This window comes from Pan troglodytes, chromosome 11 (assembly GCF_028858775.2).
Source record: "Pan troglodytes isolate AG18354 chromosome 11, NHGRI_mPanTro3-v2.0_pri, whole genome shotgun sequence".
NCBI lineage: Eukaryota > Metazoa > Chordata > Mammalia > Primates > Hominidae > Pan > Pan troglodytes.
In genome coordinates this window covers 46,235,612-46,260,778 of record NC_072409.2, presented here as the reverse complement: position 1 = coordinate 46,260,778, position 25,167 = coordinate 46,235,612, and the positions used below count along the sequence as shown (strand labels likewise).

Sequence of the window (25,167 nt, the reverse complement as noted above, 5' to 3'; positions counted from 1 at the left end):
TGGAAGCTGGTGCCCCAGTTTGGGAGCATGTTTCAGGCGTTGCTGCTTGGCTTTTCACTGCTGGCCTAGGCTTGCCTTTCTCTTTGATCTCTTTGACTTATCAAATACAACTTATCCATTTACTTTCCAGTTTCCCACATTTTGTCACCTTTCTGCTTGTTCTGGTCTGGGTGGGTTTAGACCTTTAAACTTTGTAGGCATTTTGCATTTGCTTTCTGAGTGTGCTTTCAGAAGAGATCAAGGGTTGAGGTGTTTTTTAATGTTAGCTGATATTAAGTGGTATGAAGAAATATCAAAGCAGGGTCAGTAAAGAGAGGTAGAGTTGCTGCATATATTTCTTGTTCATTTCTTTTGACTGCTACATATTCTTCTGTGTATGCAGCCACCAAATTTTACTTCTCCATTTTCCTCATGATAGACACCTAAGCCGCCCCCATTTCTCACTGCTGCAAAGAATCCTCTGATTAATATTCCCTCATGAACCTAATATTCCCTTGAATTTCTCTGGGGGTATAGAACCAGGAATAGGATACTGATATATGCCTGCCTAATTTTCCTGTAGGACTTTTCTGTGTCATCTATGGTCCCCTGAGATAGTATATAGGAACTCAAGTTTTCCCTACATCTCTGTTTAGCAATACTGTTTGCTTTGGATTTCTCTTAATGTTTGAGCCTTTGAGCATCATCTACTTTTTCATCTACTTTTTAGCTACTGGAGTCTTCTGCTTCTTTGAATGCCTCTTCATATCTTTTACCTGTTTTTTTACTGGATTCCCAGTCTTTCTTTTGATTAGCAAAGGTTCTGTATACCTTGTAGATTTTAATCCTTAGTCAATTTTTGAGTTAGTACTCTGTTACATTGATTCTAAGACACATACTGTTTTTCCCTAGTTTAAAATCTTTGAAGTGGGGATGAATCTTAAAGCTGCTGAGAGTCACTGATGAGTCATTGTCAGTCAGGAAGGTAGTTTGTGACATGGTTGTCATTGCTTATGTACCAGTGAACTTCGTGGTGGCGGGCTTACTGTCAGCACTCCAGTTGAAGTGTATGCCCTGCTGGTCAATGAGGCAACTGATGGCCGGAGAAATGGCCAGACCTGCAGAGCAGAGGCAGAGGATGACAAAAGGCTTTGAAGATCTCTTTGTCAGACTTCCTGTTGCCTTTGGGTAGTATCAGCTTACTTTCTAGAAACATGTGATTTAATTGGAAGGACGATAAAACTATGAGGTTAGTTCAATAGGAAAGTTGCAGCATCAGAACTTGAGAATGGGTGACAGTTAACATGTCAGATAATCTCAGAAATCATAGTGGAGCATGCTGGTAAGAAATGCCAAGACACTGCCAAGAGCAAGGAGAACATGGTATGAAAACTTGTGGTATCAGTGACTTAGAGGAGAGGGACAGAACTCAGTTAAAGAGGTTTTAGGAATGTCTTGACTTACATTTTCCTTTTCATAAGTACAAATGTAGTGTAACAAAAATCTGGGTCTAAGAATGTATAATAGACCTTTGCATTAAGCATAAACTAAAAAGCTGCACATGACAAGAAAACATCATTGTATTTTAATTGACACTGTTTCTCTTCCTTAGTGATGGATAAAATACAATTGATGACATCTTAGATTCAGTGAAATACAATAAACCTCTTCTCTATCACCCGTCTGTTAACTTTATCTTTGGTATCTTTCGTTGAACCAAATTTCTTAATTTTGACTTGGTCAGATGCATCCATCTTGGCCTTACGGTTTGTATTCTTAAAGACTTGGTTAAGAAATCATTTCCTACCCTGAGGTCCCAAAGACATTCTTCCACATTTTGTTATCTTTTCTAAAATACCTTTTAGATTTTTAATATGGCTGGAATTCACTTTATACCTGGCTGTTCAACTTTATCCGTAGAGAAAAATTTGTGTGAAACCTAGTGGTTTGTGGGGTAACTGCTGTCATTTTCCAGGTATTTGTATGTACACAGTTCTCATGAATTCTAGATTCTTTCATTGGTCTCTGCCTACCTGCAAATATTACAATATTTGCTTCCTTCTGGTAAAGCACCTCCCGGTTTCTAACTTCAGTTAGCCATTCCTGAACTTGTATCCTTCTGTGTAATTATTGAAGTTTATAGAGCTCCATTAGAAATCCTGGTGGAATTTTAGTTGTGATTGCATTGAGTTTGTAGTTTATTTTGGCAAAATGTAATATCTTTAAAATGTTGAGCTATCCCTTCAGCTGACCATCGTATATCTTATCATTTATTACTGTCTTTATATTTTTCTTGATACTGTAAATACTTTGTATTTTGTTACCTTTATTTACTATTAATTCCAATGGTTTGTTGATTTCGTTGAGTTTTTTATGTAAGGTGACCGTATCACCTGCTGATAACAGTGTGACTCTTCTCAGACGTGTGTGTGTGTGTGCACACTTGTTTATTCACATTTTTGGACTTACAGTTTTACTGTTATGGCCTTTAGTAATATGCTGAATAGTAAAAAGAGACCAAGCATCCTTGTTTTGTTCATATTCATAAAAGTAATGGCTCTCTTGTTTCCCAGTTAATATCTGTAGGTTTTAGGTATTATAGTCTTATCAATTCGAGACCATTTCCTCCGATCTAGGTTTCTAAGAGTTTTATAAATAGATGTTGAACTTCATCAAATGTTATTTCTGCATCTAAGATCATTGCATGACTTTTCTTTATTATGTTGTATTTTCTGAAATCTTTACTTCTTATTTAACTTCTATTAATATATCTCTTAGGTGTACTCTGTTCTTTTTCTAACTTAGTTGAACACTTAATTTACATTTTTAATCTTTTCTAGTATTGACTGACATTCTCTTTACAAAACACCCTGAGTGTAATTCAGGATTCAGGCTTAAAAAAAGGTTTTGAAAGATAATAAAGTACGTATTCCTTATTACAGAACCACTCTCATGCAGTCTAGGGCAGCATCCCCAGAATAGTTTCATTCCATTGAGTAAATAAAAGCAGTAAAGAGTTTCATATATGTTTAGGACAGGTTTTGCTACTGAATGAACTTGCTGCAAACTTTCAAAATTGAGTATGAGGCATAATGAACTTTTCTGTGTTTAAGCCTATAAATTCCCTTCTAAGTACTATTCCAGATGTAGGCTATACTTTTTTTGGGGGGAGGGAGGATGGAGTCTTGCCCTGTTGTCAGGCTGGAGTGCAGTGGCGCAATCTCAGCTCACTGCAACCTTTGCCTCCCAGGTTCAAGCCATTCTCCTGCCTCAGCCTCCCCAGTAGCTGGAACTACAGGTGTGTGCCACCACGCCCAGCTAATTTATTATTATTATTTTTTAATAGAGACAGGGTTTCACCATGTTGGCCAGGATGGTCTCAATCTCTTGACCTCGGGTGATCCACCCGCCTTAACCTCCCAAAGTGCTGGTATTACAGGCATGAGTCACTGCACCCGGCCTGTAGGCTATACTTCTAATGTGTGTTATTCAGACCTAAATATTTTTTAATTTTCTTTTTTTTCTTTGACTAAAGCATAATGTTTTCCTTGAGTTTTTGTCTTCTCAGTAATTTATAATTTATTGCTATGTGATTAAAAAACATGTTCCGGATGATAGCTTTTCTGAATGATTTGGCTGCTCTTGTTGACACTTGCTTTATGTCTTACTTTATTGTAAATTTTGCAAATGTTCCACGGCTTTATCACAAAAATTTATATTATATATTCCTTTTATTCAAGGTGTCTTGTGTCCATTACATCAAGCACTTTAATTATTATTCAAATAGTTGACAGTCTTAGCCGTTTTCTGTCTGGTATGTAAATGAATGAGAAAGAAAGAGACAGTATAAAGATCAGTATTACCCACCATATGGATTCATTCTCTGTCTCTGTTTCGTTTTTAAATTGTTTAGTTTGAAGGTGTGAAATGTATGTGGGCTCAGCATTTTTACATCGTTTTGAATGTCCCTTATCTCTAACAAAAATTATGTTTTACCTTCAAGTCCATTTGTCTGATAGCAGTGTAGCTACACCAGCTATCATTTAGTTATTCTGTGATTAATAGGACTCTGTTTTCAATTTTACTGTATCATTGTGTGTAGTTCTTTTGTACATAATTGGATTTTAATCCTAGTATCATTTTTTAACTGAGGAGTTTAATCTGTTTACATTTATTTTGATTACTAACTTATTTGTATAGTAAACACTAATATCTGCTGAAATATGAGGTGATTCACAATTTTCCCAATAGCATTTAAAAGAGTTTCTTGGCCAATTTGATATGTAAATTTAAAGGGATGTATAAGAAATGGCCAAAAATAATGTTATTTGATTTATTAATTTAATTGCACATATATATTTAAAATGTCATTGTGCAAATAGTATATTCAAAAATACTGCTCTTTCCTTTACCCCATGCAGCAGTTTTATTCTAATTCTTCCTAGGCATCTTGGATACCATATTCATCATTAGAAGCATTGAAAAATGTATGTTTAAAGTCTGTCATTTTCACGTCTGTCTGAATACTTGGATGCATAACTTTTTGAATCTGTGTATGTTGCTATCCCTCAAAATTTTACCCAAGTCTCATTCAGTATTTGTGGTTCTACACTTGACCCCTTACAGGGTTGCTTTTTGTTGTGGTCTTTAAAAGGTTTGCTTACTTGGTTGTATACTGTTTCATTGTGAAGTCCCGCTCCCAGGAATATGTGTTATGTGTGGGAAATAAGTACAATATCTGTGTCAAATTATTTTACCTCCCTTTAGAAAAAACAAACTGATTTCTTCAAAACACCTAAAGGTAGCATTGTTAGAGATCATTCTGATTGAAGTTGTAACTAATTAGTAGTGGGTACAGCTGCATATAATAGGAAACCCAAACTTAGATGGCTTAGGGAAAGTAGAAGTTTATTTGCCCTCACAAGTGTGGAGCAAGGTAGCTAGCGCCACAGATGATTAGGGACCCAGGTTACCATCCTGTGTTCTGCCCTTGAGGTGTGTGACTTCCATTCATAAGTCACCTTAAGGGAGGATGTCAGGCAGATGGGCAGAAAAGAGGCTCCTTCTGGGCCTGTCAGCTTGGTTACGGCAATGCTGGCCACACCTAGTTGCAGGAGCAGCTGACAGAAGTGGTCTTTTGTTCCAGGGCAGTGGCCTTAATTTTTTCATTTCTTTTTTTTTTTCCCTTGCCTTTAGTCTGCTTGATCAGGTTTTCTTGATTAGACTTCCCTTATTCTTTTCTTCTCCTCATGCTTAACATAAGTAATTCCTGTCCAATTTTTTTTTTGTTTTTTGAGACAGGGTCTCACTCTGTTGCCCAGGCTGGAATGCAGTGGCACCGTCTCAGCTCACTGCAGCGTCTCTCTCCCAGGTGCAAGGGATTCTCCTGCCTCCGCCTCTGGAGTAGCTGGGATTACAGGCATGCACCACCACACCCGACTAATATTTTTTGTATTTTTAGTAGAGACAGGGTTTCACCATGTTGGCCAGGCTGGTCTCGGGCTCCTGACCTCAGGTGATCCCCCCGCTTTGGTGTCCCAAAGTGCTGGGATTGCGGGCATGAGCCACCTTGCCCCAAATGTTAATTAATCTTCCTCTCTTCCTTACTGAGCAGTACAGGGACTTACTAGACTCCTACTTCAGTTGTTCCCCATCCCCACTCCCCCTTTCTTGATGTCTGATATTTGACCTCCACTTATTTTGTATCTTCCAGGATTATTATATTTGAGAATCACCTTCTTTACCTATTTACCACTTTCTTATTGCCAGTCTTTAGGTATTTCTTTCTTTATCCGTGCAGCTTCTTTGCGCTTAAAATTCCTTTTTCTAAAATATATTCTCTATTAGATTGTTGTGTAGAGATTCAGAGAAGGTAATCTGTATCTCTTAATGAGAAATGTTTTTATTTTACCTCCTTGGATGACAGTTAGTGGGTAACAGGTTCTAAGTGGATCATTATTTGCCCTGCAGCCTTGGAGAATTTCTTCATCATGGCCTGGCCTGTGTTATGGGGAGACTGTGTCAGTCTAATTATTGTTCATCTTCTGTTTTTTCTAGTGGCTTTCACAATTCTTTTTCTCTAAAATTCTACAGTTTCACTGTCATGTGTCTTCTTGTAATTTATTCATATTTATCCTACTTGGGATTCATTTTTGTACTTCAGTCTGTGGATTTCTGTCTCTCATGAATTCTGGGAATTTTTTAGCTTTTATCTGTTCAAACATTGTCTCTCACTTTTTTCCTCCAGTTTTTCCCTGTAGAGCTAATGTTTAGTGTACTTTTAACCTTCATATCCTCCACGTTCAGTATGTACTCTTTCATATTTTTGCATCTCTTGGTAATCTCAGCTCTGTCTTTCATTTCTCTGCAGTGTCTGATGGGGTATTTAATCTATCTTTTAGATTTCTAATTTTATTGGCTCTTAGATTTTATTTCTGGAAGTTCTATTTGACTATTTAGCAAGGTTAGCCTGTCCTTTTTTGTTTTTGTTTTTGAGATAGAATTTCGTTCTTCCTGAGCAGGCTGGAGTGCAGTGGCACAATCTCGACTCACTGCAACCTCTGCCTCCTGGGTTCAAGCGATTCTCCTGCTTTAGCCTCCCGAGTAGCTGGTATTATAGGCATGCGCCACCATGCCTAGCTAATTTTTTTGTATTATTACTAGAGATGGGGTCTCACCATGTTGGTCAGGCTGGTCTTGAACTCCTGACCTCAGGTAATCTGCTCGCCTCGGCCTCCCAAAGTGCTGGGATTACAGGCGTGAGCCACCACGCCCAGCCCAGCCTGTCCTTTTCTTAGTAACTTTTTAACCTTTCCTTATGTTTATGCTCTTGGGAGCACTTTCTAGTGTCCAGCGTCTCGCGTTCTTGGACAGCGGCCCTTCTGCATGTCTTGTATGCTGACTCTCACTCATGGTGGGGTTGTGGTTTTTGATTGGGAAAGTTGTTTTCTCTCTTTTGAGTCCTCTCAGGTCTCGATTGTGGAGATGTCTTTCTGGTTGGTTTTACTTGCTCTTCTGCAGCATACCCTATAAGATTTTAGGTTCCAGGATTCCTGTATCAAGTGCCCGTTATGACCTATTCCTGCTAGCCTGCATGGGGCACAGGTCTGAGAATTCCATTTCTCACCGGAAACTTTGTTCCTTCGCTACTCCAAGTGCTGGACAGAAATAGTATCCCTACATCACATCATGCTGCCTTCTGATAGCTTTTGAGCTGTGGTTAAGGGTTTTGGATATACTTGTTCTTAATCATTTGTTTTCTGTGTATTACAGTTTTTATAGAATGGTCTCAACGTTTATGGCACCTTTGGTACACGGGTGGTCTATCTAGGTATTTGTTTGTTGTTTGTTTTTTGTTTTTAATCTTTTTGTGACTGCCGATACCTGACTATGAAATCAGGGAGGACTTAGGAAACTTAAGGAAACCTTGAGAAGTAGGAACCTGAATAACATGATAAACTCAGAATCACAGTTGAGGAGGTGAGTGGCACTGGATTTGAAAGAGAAGCCCGGAGGGCATCCAAGATAGCCGAATAGGAACAGCTCCGGTCTACAGCTCCCAGCGTGAGCGACGCAGAAGACGGGTGATTTCTGCATTTCCATCTGAGGTACTGGGTTCATCTCACTAGGGAGTCCCAGACAGTGGGCGCAGGACAGTGGGTGCAGCGCACCGTGTGCGAACTGAAGCAGGGCGAGGCATTGCCTCACTTGGGAAGCGCAAGGGGTCAGGGAGTTCCCTTTCCTAGTCAAAGACAGATGGCACCTGGAAAATTGGGTCACTCCCACCCTAATACTGCGCTTTTCCGACAGGCTTAAGAAACGGCCCACCAGGAGATTATATCCCTCACCTGGCTCGGAGGGTCCTTCGCCCACACAGTCTCGCTGATTGCTAGCACAGCAATCTGAGATCAAACTGCAAGGCGGCAGCGAGGCCAGGAGAGGGGCGCCCGCCATTGCCCAGGCTTGCTTAGGTAAACAAAGCAGCCGGGAAGCTCGAACTGGGTGGAGCCCAACACAGCTCAAGGAGGTCTGCCTGCCTCTGTAGGCTCCACCTCTGGGGGCAGGGCACAGACAAACAAAAAGACAGCAGTAACCTCTGCAGACTTAAATGTCCCTGTCTGACAGCTTTGAAGAGAGCAGTGGTTCTCCCAGCACGCAGCTGGAGATCTGAGAACGGGCAGACTGCCTCCTCAAGTGGGTCCCTGACCTCTGACCCCCGAGCAGCCTAACTGGGAGGCACCCCCCTGTAGGGGCAGACTGACACCTCACACAGCCGGGTACTCCTCTGAGACAAAACTTCCAGAGGAACGATCAGACAGCAGCATTCGCGGTTCGCGAAAATCCGCTGTTCTGCAGCCACTGCTGCTGATAGCCAGGCAAATAGGGTCTGGAGTGGACCTCTAGCAAACTCCCACAGACCTGCAGCTGAGGTTCCTGTCTGTTAGAAGGAAAACTAACAAACAGAAAGGACATGCACACCAAAAACCCATCTGTACATCACCATCATCAAAGACCAAAAGTAGATAAAACCACAAAGATGGGGAAAAAACAGAGCAGAAAAACCAGAAACTCTAAAAAGCACAGAGCCTCTCCTCCTCCAAAGGAACGCAGTTCCTCACAAGCAACGGAACAAAGCTGGATGGAGAATGACTTTGACGAGTTGAGAGAAGAAGGCTTCAGACGATCAAACTACTCCGAGCTACAGGAGGAAATTCAAACCAAAGGCAAAGAAGTTAAAAACTTTGAAAAAAATTTAGACGAATGTATAACTAGAATAACCAATACAGAGAAGTGCTTAAAGGAGCTGATGGAGCTGAAACCCAAGGCTCAAGAACTACGTGAAGAATGCAGAAGCCTCAGGAGCTGATGCGATCAACTGGAAGACAGGGTGTCAGCGATGGAAGATGAAATGAATGAAATGAAGTGAGAAGGGAAGTTTAGAGAAAAAAGAATAAAAAGAAACAAACAAAGCCTCCAAGAAATATGGGACTATGTGAAAAGACCAAATCTACGTTTGATTGGTGCACCTGAAAGTGACGGGGAGAATGGAACCAAGTTGGAAAACACTCTGCAGGATATTATCCAGGAGAACTTCCCCAATGTAGCAAGGCAGGCCAACATTCAGATTCAGGAAATACAGAGAACACCACAAAGATACTCCTCGAGAAGAGCAACTCCAAGACACATAATTGTCAGATTCACCAAAGTTGAAATGAAGGAGAAAATGTTAAGGGCAGCCAGAGAGAAAGGTCGGGTTACCCACAAAGGGAAGCCTGTCAGAGTAACAGCGGAACTCTCGGCAGAAACTCTACAAGCCAGAAGAGAGTGGGGGCTAATATTCAACATTCTTAAAGAAAAGAATTTTCAACCCAGAATTTCATATCCAGCCAAACTAAGCTTCGTAAGTGAAGGAGAAATAAAATACTTCACACACAAGCAAATGCTGAGAGATTTTGTCACCACCAGGCCTGCCCTAAAAGAACTCCTGAAGGAAGCATTAAACATGGAAAGGAACAACCGGTACCAGTCACTGCAAAATCATGCCAAAATGTAAAGACCATCAAGACTAGGAAGAAACTGCATCAACTAACGAGCAAAATAACCAGCTAACATCATAATGACAGGATCAAATTCACACATAACAAAATTAACTTTAAATGTAAATGGACTAAATGCTCCAATTAAAAGACACAGACTGGCAAATTGGATAAAGAGTCAAGACCCATCAGTGTGCTGTATTCAGGAAACCCATCTCACGTGCAGAGACACACACAGGCTCAACATAAAAGGGTGGAGGAAGATCTACCAAGCAAATGGAAAACAAAAAAAGGCAGGGGTTGCAATCCTAGTGTCGGATAAAACAGACTTTAAACCAACAAAGATCAAAAGAGACAAAGAAGGCCATTACATAATGGTAAAGGGATCAATTCTTGTTAGAAGAGCTAACTATCCTAAATATATATGCACCCAATACAGGAGCACCCAGATTCATAAAGCAAGTCCTGAGTGACCTACAAAGAGACTTAGACTCCCACACATTAATAATGGGAGACTTTAACACCCCACTGTCAACATTAGACAGATCAACGAGACAGAAAGTCAACAAGGATACCCAGGAATTGAACTCAGCTCTGCACCAAGGGGACCTAATAGACATCTACAGAACTCTCCACCCCAAATCAACAGAATATACATTTTTTTCAGCACCACACCACACCTATTCCAAAATTGACCACATACTTGGAAGTAAAGCTCTCCTCAGCAAATGTAAAAGAACAGAAATTATAACAAACTGTCTCTCAGACCACAGTGCAATCAAACTAGAACTCAGGATTAAGAAACTCACTCAAAACCGCTCAACTACATGGAAACTGAACAACCTGCTCCTGAATGACTACTGGGTACATAACGAAATGAAGGCAGAAATAAAGATGTTCTTTGAAACCAACAAGAACAAAGACACTACATACAAGGATCTCTGGGACACATTCAAAGCAGTGTGTAGAGGGAAATTTGTAGCACTAAATGCCCACAAGAGAAAGCAGGAAAGATCCAAAATTGACACCCTAACATCACAATTAAAAGAACTAGAAAAGCAAGAGCAAACACATTCAAAAGCTAGCAGAAGGCAAGAAATAACTAAGATCAGAGCAGAATGAAGGAAATAGAGACACAAAAAACCATTCAAAAAATTAATGAATCCAGGAGCTGGTTTTTTGAAAGGATCAACAAAATTGATAGACCGCTAGCAAGACTAATAAAGAAAAAGAGAGAAGAATCAAATAGATGCAATAAAAAATGATAAAGGGGATATCACCACTGATCCCACAGAAATACAAACTACCATCAGAGAATACTACAAACACCTCTACGCAAATAAACTAGAAAATCTAGAAGAAATGGATAAATTCCTCGACACATACACCCTTCCAAGACTAAACCAGGAAGAAGTTGAATCTCTGAATAGACCAATAACAGGCTCTGAAATTGTGGCAATAATCAATAGCTTACCAACCAAAAAGAGTCCAGGACCAGATGGATTCACAGCCGAATTCTACCAGAGGTACAAGGAAGAACTGGTACCATTCCTTCTGAAACTATTCCAATCAATAGAAAAAGAGGGAATCCTCCCTAACTCATTTTATGAGGCCAGCATCATCCTGATACCAAAGCTGGGCAGAGACACAACCAAAAATGAGAATTTTAGACCAATATCCTTGATGAACATTGATGCAAAAATCCTCAATAAAATACTGGCAAACCGAATCCAGCAGCACATCAAAAAGCTTGTCCACCATGATCAAGTGGGCTTCATCCCTGGGATGCAAGGCTGGTTCAATATACGCAAATCAATAAATGTAATCCAGCATATAAACAGAACCAAAGACAAAAACTACATGATTATCTCAATAGATGCAGAAAAGGCCTTTGACAAAATTCAACAACCTTCATGCTGAAAACTCTCAATAAATTAGGTATTGATGGGACGTATCTCAAAATAATAAGAGCTATCTATGACAGACCCACAGCCAATATCATACTGAATGGGCAAAAACTGGAAGCATTCCCTTGGAAAAGTGGCACAAGACAGGGATGCCCTCTCTCACCACTCCTATTCAACATAGTGTTGGAAGTTCTGGCCAGGGCAATTAGGCAGGAGAAGGAAATAAAGGGTATTCAATTAGGAAAAGAGGAAGTCAAATTGTCCCTGTTTGCAGGCGACATGATTGTATATCTAGAAAACCCCATTGTCTCAGCCCAAAATCTCCTTAAGCTGATAAGCAACTTCAGCAAAGTCTCAGGATACAAAATCAATGTACAAAAATCACAAGCATTCTTATACACCAATAACAGACAAACAGAGAGCCAAATCATGAGTGAACTCCCATTCACAATTGCTTCAAAGAGAATGAAATACCTAGGAATCCAACTTACAAGGGACATGAAGGACCCCTTCAAGGAGAACTACAAACCACTGCTCAAGGAAATAAAAGAGGATACAAACAAATGGAAGAACATTCCATGCTCATGGGTAGGAAGAATCAATATGGTGAAAATGGCCATACTTCCCCAGGTAATTTATAGATTCAATGCCATCCCCATCAAGCTACCAATGACTTTCTTCACAGAATTGGAAAAAACTACTTTAAAGTTCATATGGAACCAAAAAAGAGCCCACATCGCCAAGTCAATCCTAAGGCAAAAGAACAAAGCTGGAGGCATCATGCTACCTGACTTCAAAGTATACTACAAGGCTACAGTAACCAAAACAGCATGGTACTGGTACTAAAACAGAGATATAGATCAATGGAACAGAACAGAGCCCTCAGAAATAACGCCACATATCTACAACTATCTGATCTTTGACAAACCTGAGAAAATCAAGCATTGGGGAAAGGATTCCCTATTTAATAAATGGTGCTGGGAAAACTGGCTAGCCATATGTAGAAAGCTGAAACTGGATCCCTTCCTTATACAAAAATTAATTCAAGATGGATTAAAGACTTAAACGTTAGACCTAAAACCATAAAAACCCTAGAAGAAAACCTAGGCATTACCATTCAGGACATAGGCATGGGCAAGGACTTCATGTCTAAAACACCAAAAGTAATGGCAACAAATGCCAAAATTGACAAATGGGATCTAATTAAACTAAAGAGCTTCTGCACAGCAAAAGAAACTACCATCAGAGTGAAGAGGCAACCTACAAAATGGGAGAAAATCTTCACAACCTACTCATCTGACAAAGGGCTAATATCCAGAATCTACAATGAACTCCAACAAATTTACAAGGAAAAAACAACCCCATCAAAAAGTGGGCAAAGGACATGAACAGACACTTCTCAAAAGAAGACATTTATGCAGCCAAAAAACACATGAAAAAATGCTCACCATCACTGGCCATGAGAGAAATGCAAATCAAAACCACAATGAGATACCATCTCACACCAGTTAGAATGGCAATCATTCAAAAGTCAGGAAACAACAGGTGCTGGAGAGGATGTGGAGAAACAGGAACACTTTTACACTGTTGGTGGGACTGTAAACTAGTTCAACCATTGTGGAAGTCAGTGTGGCGATTCCTCAGGGATCTAGAACTAGAAATACCATTTGACCCAGCCATCCCATTACTGGGTATATACCCAAAGGACTATAAATCATGCTGCTATAAAGACACATGCACACGTATGTTTATTGCGGCACTATTCACAATAGCAAAGACTTGGAACCAACCCAAATGTCCGACAATGATAGACTGGATTAAGAAAATGTGGCACATAGACACCATGAAATACTATGCAGCCATAAAAAATGATGAGTTCATGTCCTTTGTAGGGACATGGATGAAATTGGAAATCATCATTCTCAGTAAACTGTCGCAAGGACAAAAAACCAAACACCGCATGTTCTCACTCATAGGTGGGAATTGAACACTGAGAACACATGGACACAGGAAGGGGAACATCACACTCTGGGGACTGTTGTGGGGTGGGGGGAGGGGGAGGGATAGCATTAGGAGATATACCTAATGCTAAATGACGAGTTAATGGGTGCAGCACACCAGCATGTCACATGTATACATATGTAACTAACCTGCACATTGTGCACATGTACCCTAAAACTTAGAGTATAATAATAATAAAATAAAATAAAATAAAATAGAGAAGCCCTTGAAGCCTTAGGGAAGAAGAAAGAAAATATTTGGAGGGCACCTCTTATGAGCCAGGCACTTTCATAATAGCAATTTCCCTGAGAGGTAGACTCTCCCCTACTTTAATGATGAAGAAACTGAGAATCACAGGTCAGTGATGTCCCTAAGCTTCTGAAGTCGTCAATAGCCATAATACAGAGGGGATCTCTCTGACAGACTCTACAACCCATGGTTTTTTCACTGAGTCTTCTTGCCTTTTTTATAAGTTAGTTCGCTTTCATGAATTTGCTTCAAGTTGTCATTCTTTTCTTTTCCTGGTTTCCCAGCATCTGTGTTTTCTCAAGGATGACCAATGCTGTTAAAAGGTATCAATGAGAATAGTGTTTCTCCATTTTTTTCTGGCTACAGTGCATTTTATAGAGCAACCCAGTACATGGACCAGTACAGATACATAGTCCCATCACTCACCCTGTGCCATGGTTCTGATATTTTCTTTTCCGTTCTATTTTGTTTTACTGTTTCCTCTGGTTAAAATAGGCTGATTGTGACCAACTAACTTGGTCTCACAGCCCTTTAACAGTTTGCAACCCATAATTTGAGCCCATGATTTTGAAACATGGCTCATGGCTCGAATATAGATCAGCAGAGGGCTTAACGGAAGTACCTTCAGGAGCCCATTCTCCTGTCCCAGCCGGGCTCATATCCGGCTCCAGTGTAGCTGCCACCCACATTCTCCCCGCTCCCCAGGAGTGTGAGGATTCCTCTTCAACAGCATTCCAGCGTTAACTTTAGACATTGGGAACATATCCCACTTACTCTTTAGTGGCTTCCTATACATGACATTTCTTTTTAAGCCGTTTAACTATGCAAGATCATAACTCACTCTGCCTATTCTTGCCTTTGATCTTATTTTATATTTTCTTCCTGTTTGGCTTATTCCAGATTTTTCTGAGATACTTTATTTAGCAGCTTCATTCTTAAGCGAGTTTTAAAACCAAAGCATTTAAGATTTGCCATTCATTCATCTTGGAATTCTAGCTTATTTTTCTTTTTTATTTTAATAGTACAGGTATTTTATTAAAAATAAAATTAATGGAAAAATATCTTATTTTTAATGTACCATGCTCTAATATTACTTCTTAAAAACAAGAAATCAAAGACCAGTATGCAAATAGGGTAGGATGACAACACTATGTTGTTGTGCCTACCACCAAGGTAACGTGAATGTGTAATTGACATGTACCACTCTTTATCTCTTCCCTAGCCCTCCAAGCCACAAAACTGTGGTGAATGGAAAAGAATGTATAAACTTCGCCTCATTTAATTTTCTTGGATTGTTGGATAACCCTAGGGTTAAGGTGAGTAGCACATATTGCTGAAGTGGACAGATAACATTACTGATTTAAGAAACTAGACATAAAAGACAAATGCAGGCTGGGCGTGGTGGATCACTTCAGGTCAGGAGTTTAAGACCAGCCTGGCCAACATGGTGAAACCCCATCTCTACCAAAAAATACAAAAATTAGCAGGGCATGGTGGCACATGCCTGTAGTCCCAGCTACTTGGGAGGCTGAGGTGGGAGAATTTCTTGAACCCAGGAGGTGGAGGTTGCAGTGAGCCAAGATGGTGCCACTGCACTCCAGCCTGGGCAACAGGGCGAGACTCTATCTCCAAAAAAAAGAAAAAAAATCAGAGTGTTGGAAAGCGCTATGCAAGTTTTTCCCATTACTTTTTGTCTGACAGAGTTGTGAGCGGGACCTAGACAGAGAGAGGCAAGAGTCTCTTATGTGGCTCAGTGTTAGGCAGCAACCACAGAACTGAACAGGCCAGACCTAGAGAATAGTTGGAGAAGGGTCTAGGAAATTGCTCTCTCTCCTATTGGGATTGTGGGCTAACAGGCATTTTCCAGGAAAGACTTGGCCCACAAATGCAGAAAAGTTAACCAGGTTTTGAGAATCAGGCTAGTATAACTTTTCCATATTTTAAGTCATATACTCAGTCTTTACACCTGTCTCTTCTTTATATTCTGTTAGAGTTGGAGGAGGAAGGAAGGAGCTCTGTGGGTTAAAGAATAGGAAATGTTTGTTTTGAACTCTTAAAGATAAATTATGAAAGTATAATTCTTGTACTTCAATAAAGGCAGCAGCTTTAGCATCTCTAAAGAAGTATGGCGTGGGGACTTGTGGACCCAGAGGATTTTATGGCACATTTGGTAAGTTTTTGTTGTGTTCTCTTTGAGACTACTGCTTTCAATAGTTAAGATTCAATTTTAGGCCGGGCATGGTGGCTCACACCTGTACTCCCAGCACTTTGGGGAGGCTGAGGTGGGAGGATTCCTTGAGCCCAGGAATTTGATACCAGCATGGGCAATAAAGGGAGACCCTGTCTCTACAAAAAATAATAAAATTAGCCGGGCATGGTGGGCTCATCCTTGTGTGCATGTGTGGGGATTGCAGCGTGAGGAACGAGTGCAGAGCAGCAGTACTCTTTATGCAGGGGAGATGGCCTCATACTTCTGCCCACAGTCCATTGATGAGAGCGGAACCCCTGCCATGACTAGCCACGCAGGGGGCTGAGAAACAGCTCTGGGAAGAAAGTGGAGAGCAGATTGCCTGGGGTGGAGGGAGGGGGGATAAACAGTGTAGTTTTTTATCTTTCTAGAATGAAGATGAAGGATCATTGATTTCCTTGTGTATGGATAATCCGGGAACAGGCCAACTAAATATTTGATGAGTGTATGATTTCAAATACAGTGAATTCCCTGGGAGTCATCAAAGAAGACTGGCATTTTATGGTTGTTTTTATTAAGTGTGTATTCTTTGCTCCTGAAAATGTTATTAAATAATTGTTCAGGCCGGGCATGGTGGCTCATGCCTGTAATCCCAGCACTTTCAAAGGCTGAGGCAGGCAGATCACCTGAGGTCAGGAGTTCAAAACCAGCCTGGCCAACATGCTGAAACCTCGTCTCTACTAAAAATACAAAAATTAGCTGGGCGTGGTGGTGGATACCTGTAATCCCAGCTACGTGGGAGGCTGAGGTGGGAGAATTGCTTCAACCTGGGAGGCAGAGGTTGCAGTGAGCCGAGATCATGCCACTGCACTCCAGCCTGGGCAACAGAGCAAGACTCTGTCTCAAAAATAAATAAATAAATAAAATTGTTCAAATGAATTTATTGCTGGAAATAGCATTTTGGCTTATAAAATGACACAGTGTGGGGAAAGTAGAGCAAGGGAAATATCTTCCATCTTCCATCCTTGTTTCCATTTCTGGATCTTTTTGTGTTTTTTTACTTTAACAGTTAAGTTTTTTACTTTTGTGATTTTTTAATGTAAGGGAGCACCTTACGTTATCCCTAAGCTAGTTTGGTGATTACATTATTTGTCTTGGAAACAGATAAGGAGAAGTAGTGTCCAGGAATCCTACAGCTGGAAGTGATCTTTAAAATCTTTAGTTCTAACCCTAAAATTAGAAATTGGCCAGGTTTAGTGGCTCATGCCTGTAATCCTGACACTTTGGGAGGCCAAGAAGGGAGGATTGCTTGAGCCTAGGCATATGAGACTAGCCTGGGCAATGTAGCGAGACCCCGTGTTTACAAGAAATAAAAATAAACCTGGCACTAGCGTGAACCTGTAGTCCCAGCTACACAGGTGGCGGAGGCAGGAGGATCCCTTGATCCTAGGAGGTTGAGGCTGTAATGAGCCGTGTTCACACCACTGCAATTCAGCCTGGATGACAGAGTGAGACCATCTCAAAAATAGTAATAGTAATAATATAAACCAAGTATCCTGACTTCCATTCTTGATGGCAAGTTCGAAGAAATAAGCTCATATCAGAGCCTCCCACTTTCCTCTAGTCTAATGCAAATGGGTTGTTTGCTTGGTTTTTGATTGGTAGGGAATTATTTTCTTGGCAGGTATTAGAAAACTAGAAAAGGCACATTTTATGGGGTTGTTGATTGTAATCTGATGAAAGCTTTCTGTGACTGCTTGCTGAGGTAAAGGAATTGTTTTTGTAGGTAGGTACGGAGGAGAGCAGCAGCTTGTTGGTATTAGATATCAGGGAGTTTTTGCTGTATTTTTCTAGGAAGTAAAGAAGTTGTTTGGGAGGGTAAAGGTGGGGATCATTGAAGGAGGTTCAGAGGTGTAGGGAGATGGGGGAGGTTGCCGAGTCAGCTGGCAGGGCAGGGACAGCTGTGTAGTAGGAGGAAGAGAAGGAAATACATAGCCAACAATCTCTGGCTAAGGAAGGATTGGAGATGGTGAGGAGGGAGTGGGTGAGGTTGATGGTTTGCTGGAGATAATTAGGGGGAGGGGTAGAGGGTGGCAAGGGAATGGGAGTGAGACAAAGAGTAAGTACAAAAGAAAAGAACTTCATCAGGGTGGAAGAATTGGAGAGTACCTTGCCACAGAAGGTCATCTGTCCATTCTGAGAGAGTTAAGGGTGGCAGCTTGAGGGTGACACCACGAGATATCAGCTACAATGGTCTGGAGGAAAAGCGTGAACTGGTAGTATAGACAAAAGCAGGGCATTTAGAAAGAAGTACGTGAGAATGGTTAGTAGGGACATAAGTAGACAGAGTTTAAATACTGGGGTGACTGTGTAAAGGCCTACTGTAAATAAAAGGTATACAGGGTTATTGTTCTTTTTCAGGAATGTGGGTAAGTTTAAGGGAAGTGGGGGAGAGTACTTGCGACTTCAGGAGGAGGCAGAGGAGCTAGGCTGGTCGTCTGATGGGCACAGTTTTATCCTGGAGCGATGAACCCAGTGGGGAGGATTCTGCAGACAGACTGTGGTTGGGGTACTATAGACGACCAGGTAAGGTCCTGTCCACCGAGGTTCTAGAGTTTGAGGGGTCAGGTTCTTAACGAGAACTGACCGTCCGGCTAGGGTGTCTTTATATGGCTGGGTATCTGGAGTAGGTAAAAGGAAATTGGCAGCTTAGTGGATTTCCTGTCTAGCCTGTTGAAGGACTGGAAGATAATCACCAAGAGGGGTGGTGTCTAAAATAAGGTTGGGACCCAGCAGAAAGGTGCGGCGGTGTAAGAGTTCAAATGGACTGCACCCGGTGGGTTCCCAGGGTGTGGCTCGAATTCGGAGGAGTGCAAGGGGTAGGAGAGTGGTCCAGTCTTTTTTAAGCTGGAGGGTAAGTTTAGTAAGGTGTGTTTTTAAAAGGCCCTTGGCTTTTTCTACTTTTCCAGAGAACTGAGGGTGATATGGGGCATGAAGATTCCATTGAATACTGAGGGCTTGGGAAACTGGTTGAGTGATTTGGCTGATGAAGACCAGCCCGTTGTCAGACTGTATGGAAGTAGGGAGACCAAACCGGGGAATTATGTCTGTTAGAAGAAGGAAATAACTGCAGTGGCCTTTTCAGACCCCGTGGGAAAAGCCTCAACCCATCTGGTGAAGGTGTCGACCCAAACCAGGAGGTATTTGAGTTTCCAGACACGGGGCATAAGAGTAGAGTCAATTTGCCAATCTTGAGCAGGGATAAATTGTCGTGCTTGATGCATAAGGAAAGGAGGAGGTTTAAGAAAGCCTTGATGGGGTAGTAGAGTGGCATTATAGCCCGTTGAGAGGTGATTGTTTTGAGGATGGATTTCCAGGCTGGAAAAGAAATGAGAGGTTCTAAAAGGTGGGTTAAAGATTTATATCCTACATGGAAGTGGTCATGAAAGGAGGAGAGGATAGAGTAAGCTTGAGAGGCAGGGAGAAGGAGCTTTCCATGATCTAAAAACCAGTTGCCTTGAGTGGGAAGTGACTGGTAGGTTAAGGTTTCAGAAGGAGAGTAATAGGAGTGATAGATGAGAAGGAGAAATATTGGCCACTGGGAGCAGATACTGGGGAGTTTGCTGTTTCTTTGGCTGTTTTGTTGGCATAGGTGTTTCCTTGGGCAATGGGATCAGAGGTTTTTTGGTGTCCTTTGCAGTGGATTACTCTGGCTTTGGCTGGAAGGAGGGCAGCTTTAAGGAGGGCTTTATTAAGGGGGCATTGATAATAGAGGATCCTTGTGTAGTGAGAAAACCTCTTTCTGCCCAGTTGACAGGGTGGCGGTGGAGGATGTGAAGGGCGTATTTAGAGTCAATATAGATATTAACATGCAGTCCTTTGCCAAGAGTTAGGGCATGAGTTAGTGCTATTAATTCAGCTTGTTGAGAGGTTGTAAATGGGGAGAGTGCAGCAGTTTCAGTGATAGATGAGTGAGACACAATGGCCTATCCAGCTTTTCCTGGTGTTAATCAACTGGTTTTTGAAGAACTGCCATCAATAAACCAAGTGTGGTCTGGGTCAGGGACAGGAAAAAGGGAAATATGGGGAAAAGGAGAGGAGGCTATGTGGATTAAGGAAATACAGTCGTGTGGATTAGGATTTGTAGTGGGTAGTAAGTGAGAGGCCGGGTTGAAGTCCTGTCCAAAGGCAATGGTCCCCATGGGATTTTCAATAAAGAGTGAATAGAGCTGGAGGAGGTGGGGAGCCGAGAGTATGTTTTATATGTGAAGAGGAAACTAAGTCTTGGAGGTTGTGAGTGCTATAAAAGGTGAGTGGGGCATAGCCTGTGATTTTGAGAGACTCTAAGAGTATAAGGGCTGTGGCTGCTGTGGCATGCAGGCATGACGGCCAGCCCAGGACTGTAAGATTAAGCTGTTTGAATACAAAGGCTACTGGTCACAGGCCTGGTTCCTGAGTAAGAATTCCTACAGCGCAGCCCTGCGTTTTTGCTGTGTGGAGAGGAAGGAGGGTTGGGAGGAGTCGGGAAGCGCTCGAGTAGGGGTTGCCTCTAGGGCCTTTTTTAAAGTAAAAGGAGGGGCGGGGGAAGGATTTAGGATCTGTGGGTTCAGCTAAGTTTCCTTTTGTGAGTTTATAGAGTGGTTTGGTTAGGATGGCAAAACCTGGTATCCAAAGGCAGAAGTATCCAACAACGTCTAAGAAGGAGAGGAGTAGTTGTTTGGTGGTGGGGATTGGAATTTGGAGATTAGCTGAATACGGTCTGCTGGAAGTGCACGCCTATGTTGGTGGAGGATTATACCAAGATAAGTAGAAATTTGAGCTTTGGAGGGGGATACTCTGTACCCCTTGGAGTAGAGGTGTTGAAGAAGCAGGATAGTGTCTTGGCTGGGAGGATTGGTAAGAGGGGCTGCAAAGAAGAAGGTCATCCACATATTGAATGAGATGGGAAACAAATGGACGAAAAGAAAGCAGGTCATGGGAGAGGGCCTGGCTAAAGTAGTGTGGGCTGTCTCTGAAACCTTAGGGCAGGACGGTCCAGGTGAGTTGTTGGGACTGGTGGGTGTCAGGGTCAGTCCAAGTAAAGGCAAAAAGGGGCTGGGAAGAGGGATGTAAGGGGATGGTAAAGAAGGCATCTTTGAGGTCAATAACAGAATAATGAGTTGTGGAAGGCGGTATTGAGGATAGGAGAGTATAAGGGTTAGGCATGACAGGATGAATGGGGAGGACAATCTGATGGATGAAACGAAGGTCTTGGACTAGCCTGTAGGATTTATCTGGTTTTTGAATAGGTAGGATGGGAGAGTTGTAAGGGGAGTTGGTAGGGACTAAGAGGCCATGCTGTAGTAGACAGGTAGTAACAGGCTTTCGGCCCCTTAAAGTCTGTTGTGGGATGGGGTATTGGCATTGAGCAGGATAAGGGTGGCCATGTTTCAGTGGGATGATAAGGGGTGAATGATCAGTTGCAAGCGAAGGAGTGGAGGTATCCCATACTTTAGGGTTAAGGTGGGGAGATGAAAGGAGAGGTTGCGAGGGAGGTTTGGAATTGGATAAAAGGGTAGCTCTGAGATGTGGCTGTAGTCCAGGAATAGTCAGGGAGGAGGATAATTTAGTTAAAATATCTTGGTCTAATAAGGGGACTGGGCAGGTGGGGATAACTAGGAAGGAGCGCATAAAGGAGTGTTGCCTGATTTGGTACCAGAGTTGGGGAGTTTGAAGGGGTTTAGAAGCTTGGCCGTCAATATGCACAACAGTTGTGGGGGCAAGGGAAACAGGCCCTTGAAAAGAAGGTAACGTGGAGTGGGTAGCCCCCGTATCGATTAAGAAGGGGACGGACTTACCCTCCACTGTAAGAGTTACCCGAAGCTTGGCGTCTGTGATGGTCCAGGGGGCCTCCGAGATATTCGGGCAACGTCAGTCTTCAGCCGCCAAGCCGAGGAGATCTGGGAAGGAGTCGGTCATTTCGGGTTTGTGCTCCAGGAGCTCCAGGATTGGTGATGAGAGTCAGACAGTCTGACTTCCAGTGAGGGCCCACACAGGGGCATGGCTTAGAAGGAATCCCGGGCCGTGGGCATTCCTTGGCCCAGTGGCCAGGTTTTTGACATTTGAAGCAAGGTCCCAGAGGGGCAGTTAAACGCTGCGGTTTGTACGCCTTGAAGTTTTTGCAGGTAGGCGGTGCTGCTGGGGTTTGTTTTAAGGTGGAGGCAAGCATTTGTCATTCTGAAAGGCGCACTGCCGCCTGGCAGCCTCTTCCCTATTATTGAACACCTTGAAGGCAGGGTTGATTAATTCCTGTTATAGGGTTTGAGGGCCAGACTCTAATTTTTGAAGTTTCTTTCTAATATTAGGAGCTGACTGGGTAATAAAATGCATGTTAAGAATAAGGCGGCCTTCTGTCCCTTCAGGGTTTGGTGCTGTATATCGCCTGAGGGTGGCAGCTAGATGGGCCATAAACTGAGCTGGGTTTTCACCTTTGTTCTCAGTGGTCTCCTTTAGTTTGTCATAATTCACGGCTTTATATGCAGCTTTCTGAAGCCCTTGAACTAAACAAGAGATCATGTAGTCCTGCCTGGCTATGCCTTGGGCCCCTGCCTGGTAGGTCCTTTGGGGCCTTCACGGGTACTGCCCTAGTGCCTGGCCTTGGAGGCCAGGCTCAAGGCGCCAGCAGTCATCAGCATAAGATTGAGCTAGGGTCCAAAGTGAAGATGACATTTAAGTCATTCCAAGTGGGATTATAGGACTGTGTTAAGTATTGGAATTCTTGTATATATTTGAGTAGGGTCTGACGGAAAAGAGCCTGAATGCTGACTGATTTGGGAAAGGTCAGATACAGAGAAAGGGATGTGAACCCGAACTTTTCCTTCGGCTCCTGCCACGTCTCAAAGGGGAAATTGCTGGGCAGGGGCATGGGGGTCGGCTTCAGGGCCAAATTGTAAGCCAGAGCAGGTGTGAGGAGGGATGGTAATGGGAGGGACATAAGGGGGTGGCTTGTGGGTAGAACTCGGTTCTGAGGGGGAATTAGGGCCAGGTTCGGATAGGTGGGTGGGGGGGAGAAAGATTGAAGGGGTTAACAGGTAAAGAGGAGTCAGCATCCCCAGTAGAAGAAGGAGAGGTAGATGGAAGGGAGATAAGGAAAATTTGGGATGGACCACATTGGGAGCAGAGACTAGGGAGAGATCATAGTAAAAAATGCCTGGATGTAGGGTACCTCAGACCATTTGCCCATTTTGCGACAGAAGTTGTCTAAGTCCCGCAAAATAGAGAAATTGAAAGTGCTGTTTTCTGTCCGCTGAGAGCCATTGTCTAATTTATATTGGGGCCAGGCCGTGTTACAGAAAAAAAAAAATTAGACGTTTAGGCTTTAGATTGGGTGAAAGCTAAGAGGTTTGAGGTTTTTGAGGACAGAAGCCAGTGGGGAAGATGGAGGGTGGGAGGTTGCCCATGTTAGAACTGGGAAAGTTTGAGGGGAAAGAAAGAGACAAGGAAAAGAGCAACCACTAGCATCCTCAGTGGGCATCCCCAGTGGAGGTCCCGGGTTGTGTGGCTGGCGAATGGCCAAGGCTGGCATCCCTGGCGTTCACCAAACACCGAGGGAAGACTGTCTTCCCAAGAAGAGTCCGTGACCAATGTTGGATTTTGGAAACACGGATAAGAGGAAGGTTCCTCGTCTCAATTTTGAGGAGAGAAAAAGAGGGAGAGAGATGAGGAGAGACCGAGGCAGCTTACCCGATCCATAGACAGAGGTGGGAGTGTTCGCGGGGGCTGGTCTGAGGTCCTGAGGTCGAGGGAAGTCTCTTTGATGGAAGAGCGTGGGGAGGATAGGGGAGAGGTCTCCCGGAGAGAGTTCCCCTATCCCGGGCTTTCGGCACCGAATGTTATGCATGCGTCCAATTGAAGAGACAACCTGAACAGGCTAAGTGTGAGCAACAAGGCTGTTTAATCACCCGCGTGCAAGTGAGCTAAGTATGAAAAGGGAGTCAGCAGAGGGTGGTGGGATTGGAGATGGTTTTACAGGTTAGGGGTAGGCAATGGAAAGTTACAGTTAGGGGCTGGATTTTGCAGGTAGGGGAAGAATGTCACAAGGTACATTATCACAAGGTTACAGAGCACAGTGTCACGTGTCGTGAGGTTGATTGATCAGTTAGGGTAGAGCCTGTTACGATGGTAGAATGCCCCAAGGCTGGCTAATCAGCTAAGACAGGTACTAGCCGTTTTTCTTCTTTTGTGGTTTTCCTGTTGTCCCAGATTTTCTGGCTGCAGGACCCCTTCTGGATGTGTACGTGTGGGTCACAGGGGTCACGATGGCTTGACCATGGTGCAGCTTGGTCAGGGGACCTTACAATTTGGTCATAAAATTCCTAGATCTGCCACTTCTTCTTACCAGTCATGGGATCATGGTTTTCTCAGGTGTAAGTGGGAACAATCATTGCTTGCATGGCTTTAGAACACTTTGCTAAGGATCACATAAGATACCGCATGTGAAAACATGAAAAACATTTGGCTCTGTATGTTCCAGTGAGTACCTAAGGGCTATCACTCATACTCTTAAGAAGAAAAATTGTGCATGTCTCTAGGGATATTTTTGTGTGTGTGTTGTTGTGGTTGAGACGGAGTTTCACTCTTGTTGCCCAGGCTGGAGTGCAATGGCATGATCTTGGCTCACTGCAACCTCCGCCTCCTGGGTTCAGGCGATTCTCCTGCCTCAGCCTCCCAGGTAGCTGGGATTACAGGCGTGCGCCACCATGCCCAACTAATTTTTCTTTTTTTTTTTAGTAGAGATAGGGTTTCTCCGTTTTGGTCAGGCTGGTCCCAAACTCCTGACCTCAGGTAATCCTCCTGCCTCGGCCTCCCAAAGTGCTGGGATTACAGGTGTGAGCCGCCACACCTGGCCTCTAGGGATTTTTTTTTTTTTAAGGACAGTATGTATGCAAAAATATGAAGGCCTTAAGAGAAAATGTAGTTTGTTTCTAAACGTCCTAAAGTCAGCTGTTTTATGGTGTTCTCTCTGGAAAACAACCAGGAAGGCCGTAATCTCTCCTCCTTGTAAGTGAGAAGCTGAACAAGTGGCTCTTATTGGAAGATAGTCTTAACAATTCAGAATTCACATAGCTTTATTAGAAGATTGCCTAAAGTGTGACCAGGTTTTTGCTTTTAAAATAAAACCTTTTCTTTTATTCTACAAGTATTAATGTAATTAAACAAACTCTTAAATAGCATATTGCTTGTTCCATGCCAGGCAGTGTTCTGAGTGTTTTATCAGCATTAACTTGTGCAGTCGTCCTACTAACCCTTGAGGAAGGTAGGACTATCC

General features: G+C 42.7%; 1 protein-coding gene across 2 annotated transcripts in view; it reads left to right on the top strand.

The window, feature by feature from the left end:
• LOC107976711 (serine palmitoyltransferase long chain base subunit 1) overlaps positions 1-25,167 on the top strand; it is a 61,951-nt gene that overhangs the window by 21,923 nt on the left and 14,861 nt on the right. For both annotated transcript variants that reach the window (XM_024345744.3, XM_024345743.2), the window contains exons 4-5: positions 14,895-14,988; positions 15,770-15,842. In XM_024345744.3, coding sequence (XP_024201512.1) covers positions 14,895-14,988; positions 15,770-15,842 — 167 coding nt within the window. The remainder of the gene's footprint in view (positions 1-14,894; positions 14,989-15,769; positions 15,843-25,167) is intronic.